A 13720-nucleotide genomic window follows, 5' to 3' on the forward strand; every position below is an offset into this window, starting at 1 on the left:
CAAACATATGGCCTAGAGTTAAGTGTGTGGTTTTTGGGTTTTTTTTTTTTTTTTTTGAAAACACTGTGGCCAGTAATGGTATAAGGCTTTTTTTTTTTCTTATAGAGAAATACACCTATTTGTGAAATCTGGGGGAAATTCACCCTGTACAATGAGCTACAGGTTAAATTGATGCTTTTAAAGCTCCTTTCTGGATCAACCCTCAAATTTAAGTCACGAAATGGGAAATACACAAATCTCTCTGCAAAATCACTTCAGCATATTTATGCAAATAGTGACTTTGATGGCCCTGTTAACTTGAATAGAGGAAACAAATCCCCATGTGCCCCTCACCATGTGTCTTTTTCTTGGTAATAAATGTAGTTAATACATCTTGCTCAGCAAGGTTTCGTCTGCACACCTTTAACTGTAACTTGCAGAAAGCCCAATTGCAGAGAAAGTAATTTGCTTGATCTTTCTGAAAAGAAAAATAGTCAGCATAGTATGAATTCAGAAACAATAGAGAGCTGCAATTCATTATAAGCTTTCATCCAGACAGAAGATATCACTGTGCATCCACGGCACAGAGAGATTTTGGAAGGAAACCACAGGCAGGAGCAATTTCAAGAATGGCTTTGCTTGTATTATCATCTAGTGATGTTTAAACATGCACAGCATGTCCTTGAAAGCCTAGGGATAAGAGGAGGAGAGGAGATGAAAAATTAAGCCTGAACTAAGGTGTTTGGAAAGCTTGAAGCTTAGAGTTGTTTCTGGGTACATCAGTTTAACCTTCAAATGAACCAGCCATTTCTTTCCTTCTCTTCAAAGTAACACTTTTAAGTCCCAAAATTTGACTTTGAAGCTGAGATCAATGCTGGTAATGTTCTCATAACACCAACTCCCACTGGAGGTGAAATTGGGAAGGGGGGGCCTTGTGGTTTGTTCAGAGATTCCACACAACACACCAGGCAAGTGATTTTTGCATCAACTGTGCTTCCCTAAGTAGGACAGGGAATTTTAATCCTGCAGAAGAGCTTAGAGCCTCACCAGCTCCTACTGACCCAGCACCCCTCAAAGCCAATATCTGGTCTGGGTCTCAGCTGGAAAATCCTGGAGGGGTAAGGGCTGCTTGTGGCACTCCACAGATTAGAAGTAAAAATCAAATATCAGTTGGTGTAAATTTGCCATGCAGGGGTCTGTGCTTCTGTTGGACAAATACAAAAAAAATCTATACATTGAAAAGCATGAAAAGTCACTGATCTTGTTTCATAGATAGCTTAAAAGGGGATGGGAAAACTGTGAAATGAGCTGTGCCTTGAATTCCTGAGTTATTTTGGTGGTTTGACTTATGGCTGATTTGTAACTGCCCTTAGTATTACCCAGCATCAGGGCAAAAGACAAGACATCAAGATCAAAAGGGTATTAAAATATTGCAAGTGCATTTTCATATTTCAGATATTTTCATCTCTGCATCCACACACCAGAAAACCTTGATCTTCAAAGCACTGTACAAACACTAACCAGCTAATGACTCCCTGAGCAAAGCCACAGCAACGGCTATTTTTAATACATCTATTATTTGTTTGTGCTCATAAAAGGCAGTTTTGTGCCATCAGCTTATTTAGCCAAGCACAGAACAGAGAAAAACAAATGTGAGCAGAGGAGGAAGCAAAGGATATGGAATGTCTTGACTGGGTTCCCCATGTACCAGTTAATGAAAATGACTGGATGGAAAAGGAGTAAGTGAAGGTAAGTATGACACAGCCACCAAAAAAAAAAAACAAAAGAAAAAAAAAGAGAGTTGATTTCTGGATAGAAAAACATTTTAAAGGAAAAAAAGCTAGTTGCTAATGGTCCTTTCAGTCTAGCAGAGAGAAGTGTGGCAAGGACCAGCAGCACGAAAAGTCAAGTAATTCAAAGCCTAAATGTTGCCAGAGACAGAATTAGCTTCTGGAATGAGTACCAAACCCAAATGGTGAATTTGTCTTTTCTTTTTTTTTTTCAAATGCAGGCAAGGATTTTGTGGACATTGTATGGAGAGATGTTAAAGCAGATGTACAGCCTGTCTGGGCAGCTGAGGGCAGATTTCCCTTTTCTTCCTGAGCTCTCCCAGTGTGGGATAGCAGAGCTGCCACCACTGAGGCAGCGTTTCCAAGTGACACAGAGAGAGGTGGGCTCCTCCGGAGGGATGTGACAAAGGTGCCAGATCACAGGGCTGGAGCTCCTCTGCCACGGGACAGGCTGGGAGAGCCGGAGCTGTCCAGCCTGGGGAAGAGAAGCCTCTGGAAAGACCTCAGACCCCCTTCCAGGGATAAAGGGACTCAAGAGCGCTTGGCGGACTTTGGACAAGGGCATGGAGTGGCAGGACAAGGGGGAATGGCTTCAAACTGCCAGAGGGCAGGGTTAGATGGGATATTGGGAAGGAATTCCTCCCTGTGAGGGTGGGGAGGCCCTGGCACAGGGTGCCCAGAGAAGCTGTGGCTGCTCCATCCCTGGAATGGATGCTAGCTGGGATAGGTCTTGGAGCACCCTGGGGTAGTGGAAGGTGTCCCTGCCATGGCAGGGGGTGGGACTGGATGAGCTTTGAGGTCCTTCCCAACCCCAACCATTCTGGGACACGCACAGCATGGAGTGGTGAATGTCCCCTCAGGGTCCGAATGAAGGGACTCTCTCCTTCCTCTGACACCTGTGTGCAGCCCCTGAGGGGTCAGATCTGAGGGCCTGAACCTGCAGGAGCACTTCAGGACACCCTCCCGCCGCCCGGAACCCGCAGCTCCCAGAGCGCCGGGGTAACCCCGCTCAGCCCCCCGGGCTCCGGGCAATGGCGGGGTGACGGCGGCGCTCACACAGCCACAGCGACCCAACCGGGGCACCAGGGACCGCTGAGCGCGCCGCGGGCAGGATCCGACCCTCCGGCCCGCATCCCGCCTCACCTGAGGCCCGGCGGAGCCGCTCGCTGCCTTCCTTGCCCTCAGCGGAGGGCGGGGGCCGCGCTGCGGAGCCCGTCCTGCACCAGGCGGCGGAGGCAGAGCGAGCGCCCCGCCGGCACCGCGAGCTGCGGCGGCCGCGCTCCTCCTCCCCCTCCTCCTCCTCCTCCTGCTGCTGCTCTCCTCCTCTCCTTCCTCCCCCTCCTCCTGCTCCTGCCGCTGCTCCTGCCCTCCCGGCTGCGCTCGCCGTCCCGCCCGGCCGCCCCGCGCGGCTCCTTCCCTCTATGGATGGGAAGGCAGCACCCAACGGCGTGGCCACCATCGAGGACAGGATCCTGCGCATCACCGGCTACTATGGATATTACCCGGGATACTCCAGCCAGAAAAGTAAGGCTCCCTCCAGCCTCTCCCGGCCCTGCAGGGGGGTGTGTGTGTCGGCAGAGCCCTGAGGGTGCCGTGCCCCCCCAAGTGCTGCCCCGTCCCTCGGGGTGAGTGCGGGGCGCGGGGTGCCCGCTGTCCCCCGAGGGGACGCGGCGGCTCTGCGGCTGGAGACGCGGGCGGCGGCGCTTGGCCGCGGAACTTCGCGGCTCGCAGCCTCTCAGGGCTGGCGTTTTAGGGTTTGTTTTTCATTTCCAACCCCCATCCCCGCCGGGGTGCGGGGGGCTGTTCGCTCTCCGCCTGCCCCGCGCCCGCCGCACCGGGAAAGTTTCGGTCCCGGTGGGTCCCCCCGGGCGGGCGCTTCAGCTCCTGAATTATTCATCTTCCTCTCGAAACGAGGGAGATTTTTCCAGAAAAGTGGGGAGTTACCGACCATGGGGTGTTCCTTCTTTTTAATATCAGACACTTGTGGTTTTGGGGCTTGGTGTTGGTTCGGGATCTTTCCTTTCTTTGGAGTGCGTTCTGTTTATTCATTTCCCTTCAACGAAGACGCAGAAAATAAAGCAGGTGGTCCTTGCAGAAATTCCTTATTTTTTTCTCTTTTGAAGTTTTTAATTGGGAGCAGCAGGTTTGTAGGAGCTGGGAGAGCCTGAGTGGGTTTCTCTGGAATTCTGGCAGTCCCAGCACTCTGTTTGATGGGGAAAGTTTTGCTAATGAAAGAAATTATTCATTTTTACCACCAAGGAAATGTGTGCAATCAGGTTTTATTGTATGAGTAGTTGCTTTGCAGTTGGCAAAACTATGACATGCCGTGGCTTAATGAACAGAAGAGGAATTGAGGCGAAGTGAGGGGTAAAATAAAGGAAAGACAAGGAGCTCACTTGGGTGAGCACTAAGGAGCAGACTTTCTTCTGCATATTCCCCTTGGAATATTCTGCTTGTCAGAACAGCCAGTGCAGTATTCTCCAGCTCCAGTACAATAATAAACCAAAACACTATTAATAAACTGCTAATATCAGAAAAACACACATCTGTGGGCTTTTTATGGTGGAGGAAAGCCATGCATTGGAGCCACTTAATAAATAAAAAAATCCTCTGTGCAATAGTCAGCTGAAAAATCCAAGTCAAGCCCAGTGGTTTCATCCATCTGTTATTTGTGGCATGCTATCAGCATGACAGGTGTTATGGGCATTTATTTGGTGAGGTCACTTGGTTTCTCTGCAGTCAGAGGAGTGGGGAGGAAGCTCTGAACAATCTGGAGGTCTGGCTAAATGTCAGTCCAGGGACTAGTTAAGTCTGAGCCTGGTGGGACCTGTGTCCCAAATTCTGTAGTGGCTCCAGAGTATCTCTACAGTGTGACTTGCCAGAGAAGGGTGAGGATTCTGGCTTAATAGTTTTTTGCAAGTTTGCTTGGGTGGCAGAATGCAATTTTTCAGTCTGCAGCAACACTCCCACTCTGTATCAAGTTATAGATCTGAATCCAGTGTTGTCAATCCAAGGGCTCTGTGTGGTGCAGTGGGAATGGCAGGAGAGCGCTGCCTGGACAGAGAACAGCTCTCTTAGACCAGGTTCTGCAGATGCTACAAACTGCATCTGCTTAAAAACTAGAAAAAGCATGCCAGGAGAGGCCAAGGCTTTCAGAAGTGCTGACTCTTGGGATTTTACTGCAGGTCTCTTGGCCTTTTATGCCTTTCTGGCTGGGTCCTGAGGCAAAACAAAATGGTCAGTAGCTCATGTTTTGCTCTTCAAAGAAAATAAGCCAAATTTGTGGTTGTCATGTTTAAACAGGAAAACTGCAAGTGTGTAAATTGAGGTATTCCAATACTTCAATGCCTTTGGGTAAATGAAATCATAAACCCCTTCTAAGTTGTGAACGCTTTTTAAAGCAATACCCTAAGTTTTGGAACCATCATAATTTTTGGAGTGCTTGCAGTTGGCAGATGACTGCTTTATCCTCATGGCTGTGTGGTTTGTGTTTATGAATGCTTCTACAAAGACGTTCTGGCCTTACCCAAGGTAAAACCAGGCATCCTTCAGGCATCATGAACATACATCCCCTGGCACTCAGCAAGAGTCACTCTTGGAAGTCCTGACTTGCAGTTCTTACTCTGTTCCTGTGTCTTGGCCAACTTACTGCCTTTAAGAGGTGCTCCTTGAAAGTTTTGTTGACTGACAGCTCTTATGGTGGCTAATTCACACAGATGCAGCACTGTAAACATGCAAGGTGGGCACTCTGTAGCCCTAATTATTAATGGATTTGATATCTCAGTTTATTTCGGTGAGGGCACAGTTTTTGTCACCACTATCCAAACTCACTTTTAGTTGAGGTGGACAATGCTGGTGGCACTCAGCATGCTCAGAATTCCAGTCAGGCTCTGTCCTTACCCTCCCCAGTGCCAGAGGGGCCCTTTTCCTGTCACTGCACGTGTGTCACCTTGCTGCTGCCTGGCTTGGAGCCTGCCTGAGGATGAGCTGTTCTCCCCAGGATGGCTTTGTGCTCTCTGCTTCTGAAGCAGAGAGCTGCCCAGGCACCATCTGGACAGGGGGACAGGATTTGGGAACAGCCTGCTGATGGTCACCACCTTCCTTGAGTCTCCTCTTTGTCCCCAGCCGGGGACAGAAAGCTGCACGGAGGGAAGCTGAAGGCAGCGGTGGGTGACTCTGTTCTGCTCACTCTTGGGGGGTACCTGGATGATGACAGGGAAAGCCCAAGGCTCTGTGAAATGTGCTGGTGATTTGCATCCCTCCTTCAGTGCGTTGGCTTGTGTTCCGTGGTCTAACAGGAGATCATGCCATGGGTTCTGTGTGGGAAGGCTGAGGACTGCTCACAAATAGCCTTGAAATCTAAAGTTAAAGCACTGTGGTGTTCAAGAGCTGCTATCACAAAGAACTGCAGTATTTTCTAGGGACTTGTGCCTCATCATCCATATTTGTGTGCATTAACCTACTTCAGACTTGGGGTGTGCATGTGATGATTCTTTTATTAATTTTAAGTCAGGCACTCTTATCCTTTTATTTATCCTTTAAAAAGTTGCTAGAGAAGGAAAGTACCTATTTTATTTCTCTGTAAATCATCTGAATGAGCAGAAAAATATCTTTTGGTCTGGTATTTACATCCATGCCTATTGCAAAAATCCTGTATCCTGCCTAACAAGAGAAAGATGTGATTTTTTTCACTCTCCACTTTGTGCTGAGATGGAAAGGGCTCTTCCTTTATGCCTTGGGATTCATGGCTTGATCCCTCACTTCTTGCATTTTAAATGGGCAGACTCTGTATGAGGTATCTGGCTTTTGTGGGAATGGAGGGGGGCTGTGTCTCTCTTCCAGCCAATCCCTTTGGAATTCATAATTTTCAGGACACGGTGCTGTTGTAGGTCAGATGCTCCATCCTCTGACCTGGGGCTGCAGATGGTGCTCCCATGTAAGCTCCCCTTGTCTCCACGTTTCCATGTGTGCAATTTCATTTGGTCTGATGCAACTTTATCATCTACACAAACAGTGGGAAACTCTGTTCCCTCTCCTGACCTTTGCTGTGACTTCTCATTCTTCTCTGACTTTTCTGCTGGCAATACAATCACATTTAGTGTCTCCAGGGTCAAGAGTATGTATCGGGTTTGTTTTTTCATGGGTTTTGATTTTTGGTGTTTTTTTTTTGTTTTTCTGTCCTTTTTTCCCCCATTCTTTCCAACTGCCACCCCATCTGCCCTTCATCTCAGTACTGAAACCTTTTTTACTTTCACACTACAAAGTTCCTCTCCTTCAAGTCTGTCCTAACACCTCTTCTGTGCCTTCCGCTGAATTAAAACTGCTCCAGTCAAAGTTTCTCATCTCTGATCTTCATCAGCTTCACCAAATCAAGCTTCACCAAATTCTGCCTGTGTTGTCTTTCTGATGGAGCCCTTCCCACTATCCACAAAGCCTCGTGTCTTGCAGGATGCTCTGCATTTCTCTAATGCTGCTTTCTCAGGCCTGGACAAGCACTTTACTGAGAATGCAGTGGTTCCTCACGTGGGCCATCACCTTCTCATTTTCATCCTGCTTGGAGAGCTTCTCTTAACATGCACTTGTGGCTGGAGGCTTTGATTCCCACCCCTGCAGGATGTGAACATCCATCTCCTTCAGGCACTTGCTGGACTTTTAAACAAGTTCTTCTGGACATTATCCCCTGCTGATTGGATCTCCCCTTTTCCTCCCCTTCAGGCTGACCTGGAGCCATGGAGTTGTGTAAGCTGCTGGGAGCAGAAGGTGCTGTCACATGGCTGTGCAGCAGCAGGGCTGTGACATTGGGCTCACAGTGGGACACTGGGTGACCATGCCTCTGGTGGTGTCTGCCAGGGAGCTGGAGAGCCCTTCCAGCAGCGTGTGACCTTAGCAGTGCCTGGGGGAGTGCTGAACCTGTCCTTGCCATGAGCACGGTGGCTGTCAGGAGCAAGCTGTGTGTTTTCCTACTCCCCTGCAGAACAGCTCTAGCAAAGGGCTGTGGTTTAATTTGGCAAGTTCAGCCTCAAGTCAGCAATCTGAGTTTAAGCACCTACTTAAGTCTGAGCTTGCTCTAAGCCACGGGGCTTTGAGAATGCAGTCAAAGTTAAGTCTGTGCTTAATTGCTTTGCCTTAATAAGGCTGGGATTAAGGCATGCTGAGCCAGCATCAGTGGCTTGACAATTCAGCTCTTGCTCCCTGTGTGGAGGAAAAGGCTGTGGAGGGAAAAGCTACCCCTGAAACAATGGAGAGAATTTTCTCCTGGTTATCACAGCAGCTGTGCCAGCAGCTCTGCTGCAGTACAAATCACATGGCAAACCCAGATCATCTCTGTGCTTACTGAGCACCCTGCCCTGCCGGTGCCTTGTCACTTCCAGCCAGAGGAACAAAGTCTCCCCGTGTTCACTGGAGGCACCCAGCTGCTCCTCCAGCAGTTCCCAGAGCCCTTGGTCAGGCACAGTGGAGGCTGGGAAGGGGGCAGTGGAGGAAGGGTGCTTTGAAATTTCTGCTGGATGAGGTTGGTTTTGTTGAGCTGTGTTTGAGGGGTCTGGGAGGGAGGAAGCAGTGTCTGAATCTCTGTGTGAGTTGGAGCCTCAGGGCTGTGTTGGTTTGTACCACTTGTGGCAGTGTCCCTGTGCCACCTGGCAGCATTTGGGTTGCAGGGACTCAGATGCAAGGCTAGCCTGGAATGAGCTTTATTTCAAAGCCTTCTCTTTCCCTCCTTTCCATAGAAGGGCTGTGCCCTGTGGGGGTGTGCAGCACTGAGGGCTGGATTGCAAACTTCCAATTCAAAAATTTCCCCTCCCCATCTCTGCGGCACAAGTGGGTATCATGGCATAGGATACAGACCTGTCATAGTTGCTTTTTCTCACAGACTTGTCTCTGTTTGGGTTAAAAAAAAAAAAGTATGGCTGTATGTCAGCACTGGTAGCAGCAACTTATGAAGTAATTTCTTTCAGCAGAACAGATTTTATGAATACTCCTTTGCTGACTAATATTGGCAAGACCAGGTTTGTTTTCTTCAGTGGAATGGGGCCAGGCTTTGTGTGGGTTTCTGTTTGTGCTGGAAGGGGATGGCCTGGCAGCCTTGCACTGGAATATGGGACCTTCCCCTCCCCTGGGGACATCAGTTGTTGTGGAAGTTGAGGGTTCTCATCACCTGGGAGGAGAGAAAACTGCTGCAGCCCTTGGCCTTCCCTCAGGGGCTGATTCATCCCCCTGGGGGCAAATCCCTGAGGAGCTCAGCTGTGAGTCTGGGCATGGACACTGTCGCTGTGATATTTTCTGGAAAATCTTTTTGCCAGGATTTTCTCTTGAGGAGTCTCAGGAAAGAAATGTAAACAATAACTATCTGCTGCTGTGGAATGCAACAGGTGCATCTGTGATTGGAGCATGTTGGTTGTTTCTAATTAATGGCCAGTTAATGGCTCGGGCTCTCTGAGAGTCACAAGCTTTTGTTATCACTCCTCTCCGGTTCTTCCTAGCCTTCTGATGAACCTTTTCTCTCTATTCTTTTTAGTATAGTTTTAATATAGCATTTTAATGTAATATATATCATAATATAATAAATCAGCCTTCTGAAACACGGAGTCAAGCTTCTCCTCTCTTCCCTCATCCTGGCACCCTCGAACACCACCACAGGACACAGTTCTGGACATCTGTGGGCAGGAGGGATGGAGCCAAATTGGGAAGGACACCATGATGAGCAGGGCAGTGAAGATCATATCCTTGCAAGAGGGGCTGATAGAGCTGGGCCTTCCCACGCCACGATGGGAGCAGGGCTGCTGCTCCAAACACATCCTGGGAGGATGAACAAGGAAATGTAGGAAAGAAGAGTTATTTAAACTGAAATTGCATGTTGGCACACAGGCAAATGGGTAGGAACAGGCCATGAATAAATTAAGACTGGGAATTAGCAGAAGGTTGAGAGTAATGGCCAAAAATCTTGCACAGTCTTACGTATTTAAATAAGAATTATTTCCCAAGCTCTAAAGATGCCTCATAAAGACGTCTGCCAAGATTTAGAGAAAAATTACCCCAGTTTGGCAGGGAAAATTGAGACAGTAAGATGAGGGGAGTGATGCTAATTTGCCAGAGGTTGTTCAGAACAAGCTATAAGTTTGATGGAGTGATCTCTGCCTCCACTGGTGACTGCACAGCAATTCTGGTGCTGTAGCTGGCCTGGTGCTAAAGGTGGAGGATGTGCTCTCTATAACTTGGTGCCTTTCTACATGTGCTCTCTGCCTGCTTTTGAGTTCCTCTGCCCTTGTGTGCTCATGCTGGGGTCACCAGTGGTGATCCCAGGGCTCAGTGTTGGGCCCACTCCTGTTTAATAACTTTATTGATGATCTAATTGAGGGGTCCAGTGTCCCTTCAGTAAATGTGTGGATGACACCGAGTTGTGTGGGAGCGTGGAAGTGCTGGAGGGCAGGAGGGCTCTGCAGGGGGATCTGGACAGGCTGGATCCATGGGCTGAGGACAGTTGTGTGAGTTCCAGGAAGACCAGCTGCCAGGTCATGCACTTTGGCCATAATAACCCCATCCAGAGCTGCAGGCTGGGGCAGAGTGTTTGGAAAGCTGGAAGAGGAACTGGTGCTGATAACAAAGGCTGGACATGAACCCACGTGTGCCCAGGAGGACAAGAGGCCAAAGGCACCTGGTCAGCAGTAGAGCGTCCAGCAGGACCAGGACAGTGACAATTCCCTGTGCTGGGCACTGCTGAGGCCACAACTCGAGTGCTGTGTCCAGTCCTGGGCCTCTCATGACAAGAATGACATTGAGGGGCTGGAGTGTGTCCAGGAAAGGGTATGAAGAGTCAGTCATACAAAGATTGGGAAACTTGGCCTGGATAACAGGAGGCTCGGGGGAAACTTCTCATTCTCAGAACTCCCTGACAAGAGGATGCAGCTAAGGAGGGTCAGACTCTGCTCCCAGGGAACAAGGAACAGGATGAGAGGAAATGGCCTGAAGCTGCACCAAGGGAGGTCCAGGTTGGACATCAGGAGGAATTTCTTCCTGGAAAGGGTTGTTGAGCAATGGGGTGGGCTGCCCATGGAGCAGTGACGCTGTGCGTTCAAGGATCTGCTGGATGTGGCACTCAGTGCTCTGGTCTGGTTGACAAGATGGTGATTGCTCACAGGCTGGACTTGATCTCAGATGTCTCTTCGAACCTCAATGATTCTGTGATTGCCACAGAAAGTCTTCCTGGCTGCCTGGCCCTCTGGGTGCTGTCTGGGATGGTGGCACAGCTCCTGGCCCCTCCTGCCTCCCCTGTTCACCTGAGGTGGCTTTAACCTTGCTCAACGCGACATCATCGTGGCTGCATGGAGCTGCACTTCCTTTTCTTGCTTTGCCTAAAAGTGTGGCTGCAGCACACAGTCCATGGGGACGTGACCTGGACCTGCCATGAGCTCCTCTGTGCTCTCCTGCAGTGCACAGAAGGGATACTCCTCATTTTGGTTGTCCTTCCAGCTTTGTCTCCTTGACATTGCCTTCCCCATCTACTCAGGCAGGCAGCAGCATGTTTGGTCCTGGTTGAATGTGGTAAAATGATATTGCCAAGTGGCAGATGGCTCTGGCAGACTTTTATCCCCCCAGTGCTTGCATTCCTGTTTTTTAATAGTGGCTCTAAAGGTTTGCAATTATTTCTTCTGCACATTTGGAAATTGATGGGCTTTTGCTCAACTGCCTGCATGGGAATTCACCCATGAAAGTGAACTTACTGTTTGTGGAAGGATTGGTGGCAGGAATTTTTTCCCATAAACCTGCTGAATGATCACAGCAATGAATAATGAAAATGCCTGCAAAAAAAAAGTCAGTGTCTCTTTGTGGCAAATGTGAGAATAGGGTGAGGGGAACAAAAAGTAAAGTGCTTAACTGAGTGGTTAAATTATTTACCAAGTGGACCAGCTCTTACTTAGTGAGACTGAAAATTGTTTTTTTCTTGTGGTGAGGTGAAGTGAGACTCCCTGGTGGCCAAAGGTTTGGGCTGGCCCTGTGCAGAGTGGCAGATTTCACTGCAGGGAGGTAGAAGCTGCAAGGTTATGCTGAGCTAATGCCCAGGGTATGGCTTTCACAGAGCTGTAAGTGAGAGCAGCCCAGCCCTTCCAGTGCCAGCAGTGAATTTATTCCGAGACATGCAGGATGTGCTCAGGTGACAGGATTTGGTGTGTCTGCCACGCAGAGACATTCCTGTTAGTCCTTTAAAAACATATTGATTCTTCCTAGACCTCCCTTGCAAATACTTTTGGTAAAATGGACTTGCCCTTTCCTGCATCCAGCTGGGCTGGATCAGGGGTAGCAAAGTGAGAGTGAGAAAGGTGCCTCTGCTGTGCTTTTTGTGGAGGCAAGGAAGAAGAAGATGATTTGCTCCTGTTCTGGGGCAAAGGAGGAGGTTTTGGCTCCAGGGTGGAACATGATGTTTCCTGCTGTTTATGGCAATCTGAAATCTGTTCCTTGTCTCAAAGCTGTCCAGTCTCTTTTGTCTGATGCAAGAAGAGCTCCCATGCCTGTTTTGATTCTTAAGTTTCCAACTTTTCAGAGCGGGGAGGAAGGGAGAGGCAAACACCAGCAGGGCAGCTCATGAGTCAGTAAAACTCCACTAAAACAGGTCTCTCAGATCCACTTTCAGACCAGTTTTAGTCCTGGCAGTGACATCTCCATCCAGAATGACAAAGACGCTGTAGCTTGAGGCCAGAGAAGACTCTTCCAGTTTTATTCCTTTTTGCTGCTTATGGCACTGAACTGCTTGAGCAATTTCCTGCTGAAGCAATATTCCCCTCTTCCTGTGGAGGCTGAGTCTTCTGGGGCACTTCTAGGCCTAACACAGCTCTGTTATTAATGGGGTAGTTGGCAACTTAATGAGAAAATACACTTTCCTGCTGGGGACTGATTTTTCCTAGGATTCCTGGGAACACAACTCTGCAGACCCTTTCCAGCTAATGGGCATCATACACCTGAAGGACAGCGCTGGAATTACCTGTGCCTGTGTAAGATAAGCATGAAACAGGGCTGGAACACATGTTCTCTGTCAGGGGAGAGAAAATTAGTCCTCATGGTGTGATTTATATTCTGCATCTTGAAGTGAGATGGCAGAGTTGTTATAAAGCAATGGACAAGTGCAGTCATTGCAACTTTTTTCTTTTACATATCTGAGTCCTGGAACTTCAGAATCCTTTCTTAGATGAAGCTTGGCATGTGGAGTGTGCAGCCCTGGAATTGTGTGGGTGCAGATTGGGGTTTTTCTCTGCAGTGCCAGAAATAACCTGTTGTGTGATACGTTACAGGGGCTGGGATTTGTAGCAGCTTGTATGCAAGTGGGATGCTTCAAAGTGCTTCACCAGAGGAAATTCTTCAGTGTGACAGCATGGATAGCAGGAAGGTGAACTTTCCATGGTGTTTCTGTACCATGGTTTGGACTTCTACCTGAGGAATGTTGGTTCTGTGTGTGAGGAAGCTTTTGCTCCATGCTCAGTACTCAGTGGGGCTGCCAACACAAAGACCAGGTGGAAAATGATTGAACTTAGCATTTGCCAGGGACATATTTGATTAATTTTTCCAATTTCATATCAATGTTTTCTTCTTTCCAGGGTGGGATGTAATGGAGGGGACGGGGAAGTGAGGAATTATATAAAAAGAAAACAAAATATTTCAAGAACATTTCTGCTGAGGAAAAAGAATTGAGGTCTGAAATGTAACTAAAGAAGTGCCACATTTCCCATGCATTGGAAAACAAGCCTTGGAGGAAGGAACAAAAGGCATTTTTCAGCTGAAAGACTGAGCTGAGCTGTTGCTGGTGTGCCAAGCCATATGTGTCCTGTCGAGGTGATTCATGCCTACAAGCCCTGCCTTCTGTCCCTCTTCTTGGGGGGCCCTGTGGCAGCGGGCACGGGTTTGGCTGTGCTCGTGCTCCACAAAGCAGGGAGCACTGGGCTGATCTCAGTGTGCAGGGGAGTGCA

The 13720-nt window shown here is 48.6% G+C and overlaps 1 protein-coding gene across 2 annotated transcripts in view; it reads left to right on the forward strand.

Annotated features, from left to right (window-relative positions):
• The first annotated feature begins 2838 nt into the window (after positions 1-2838).
• The window catches only part of SLC35F4 (solute carrier family 35 member F4), a 115299-nt gene continuing 104417 nt past the window's right edge, over positions 2839-13720 (forward strand). Inside the window, exon 1 of one of the 2 annotated variants that reach the window (XM_064423013.1) lies at positions 2839-3293. In XM_064423013.1, coding sequence (XP_064279083.1) covers positions 3191-3293 — 103 coding nt within the window. In that variant the 5' untranslated portion in view covers positions 2839-3190. The remainder of the gene's footprint in view (positions 3294-13720) is intronic. The other variant, XM_064423016.1, reaches the window with a different exon arrangement.

The sequence above is a fragment of the Passer domesticus genome, chromosome 6, assembly GCF_036417665.1.
Source record: "Passer domesticus isolate bPasDom1 chromosome 6, bPasDom1.hap1, whole genome shotgun sequence".
In the NCBI taxonomy this organism is placed as follows: Eukaryota; Metazoa; Chordata; class Aves; order Passeriformes; family Passeridae; genus Passer; species Passer domesticus.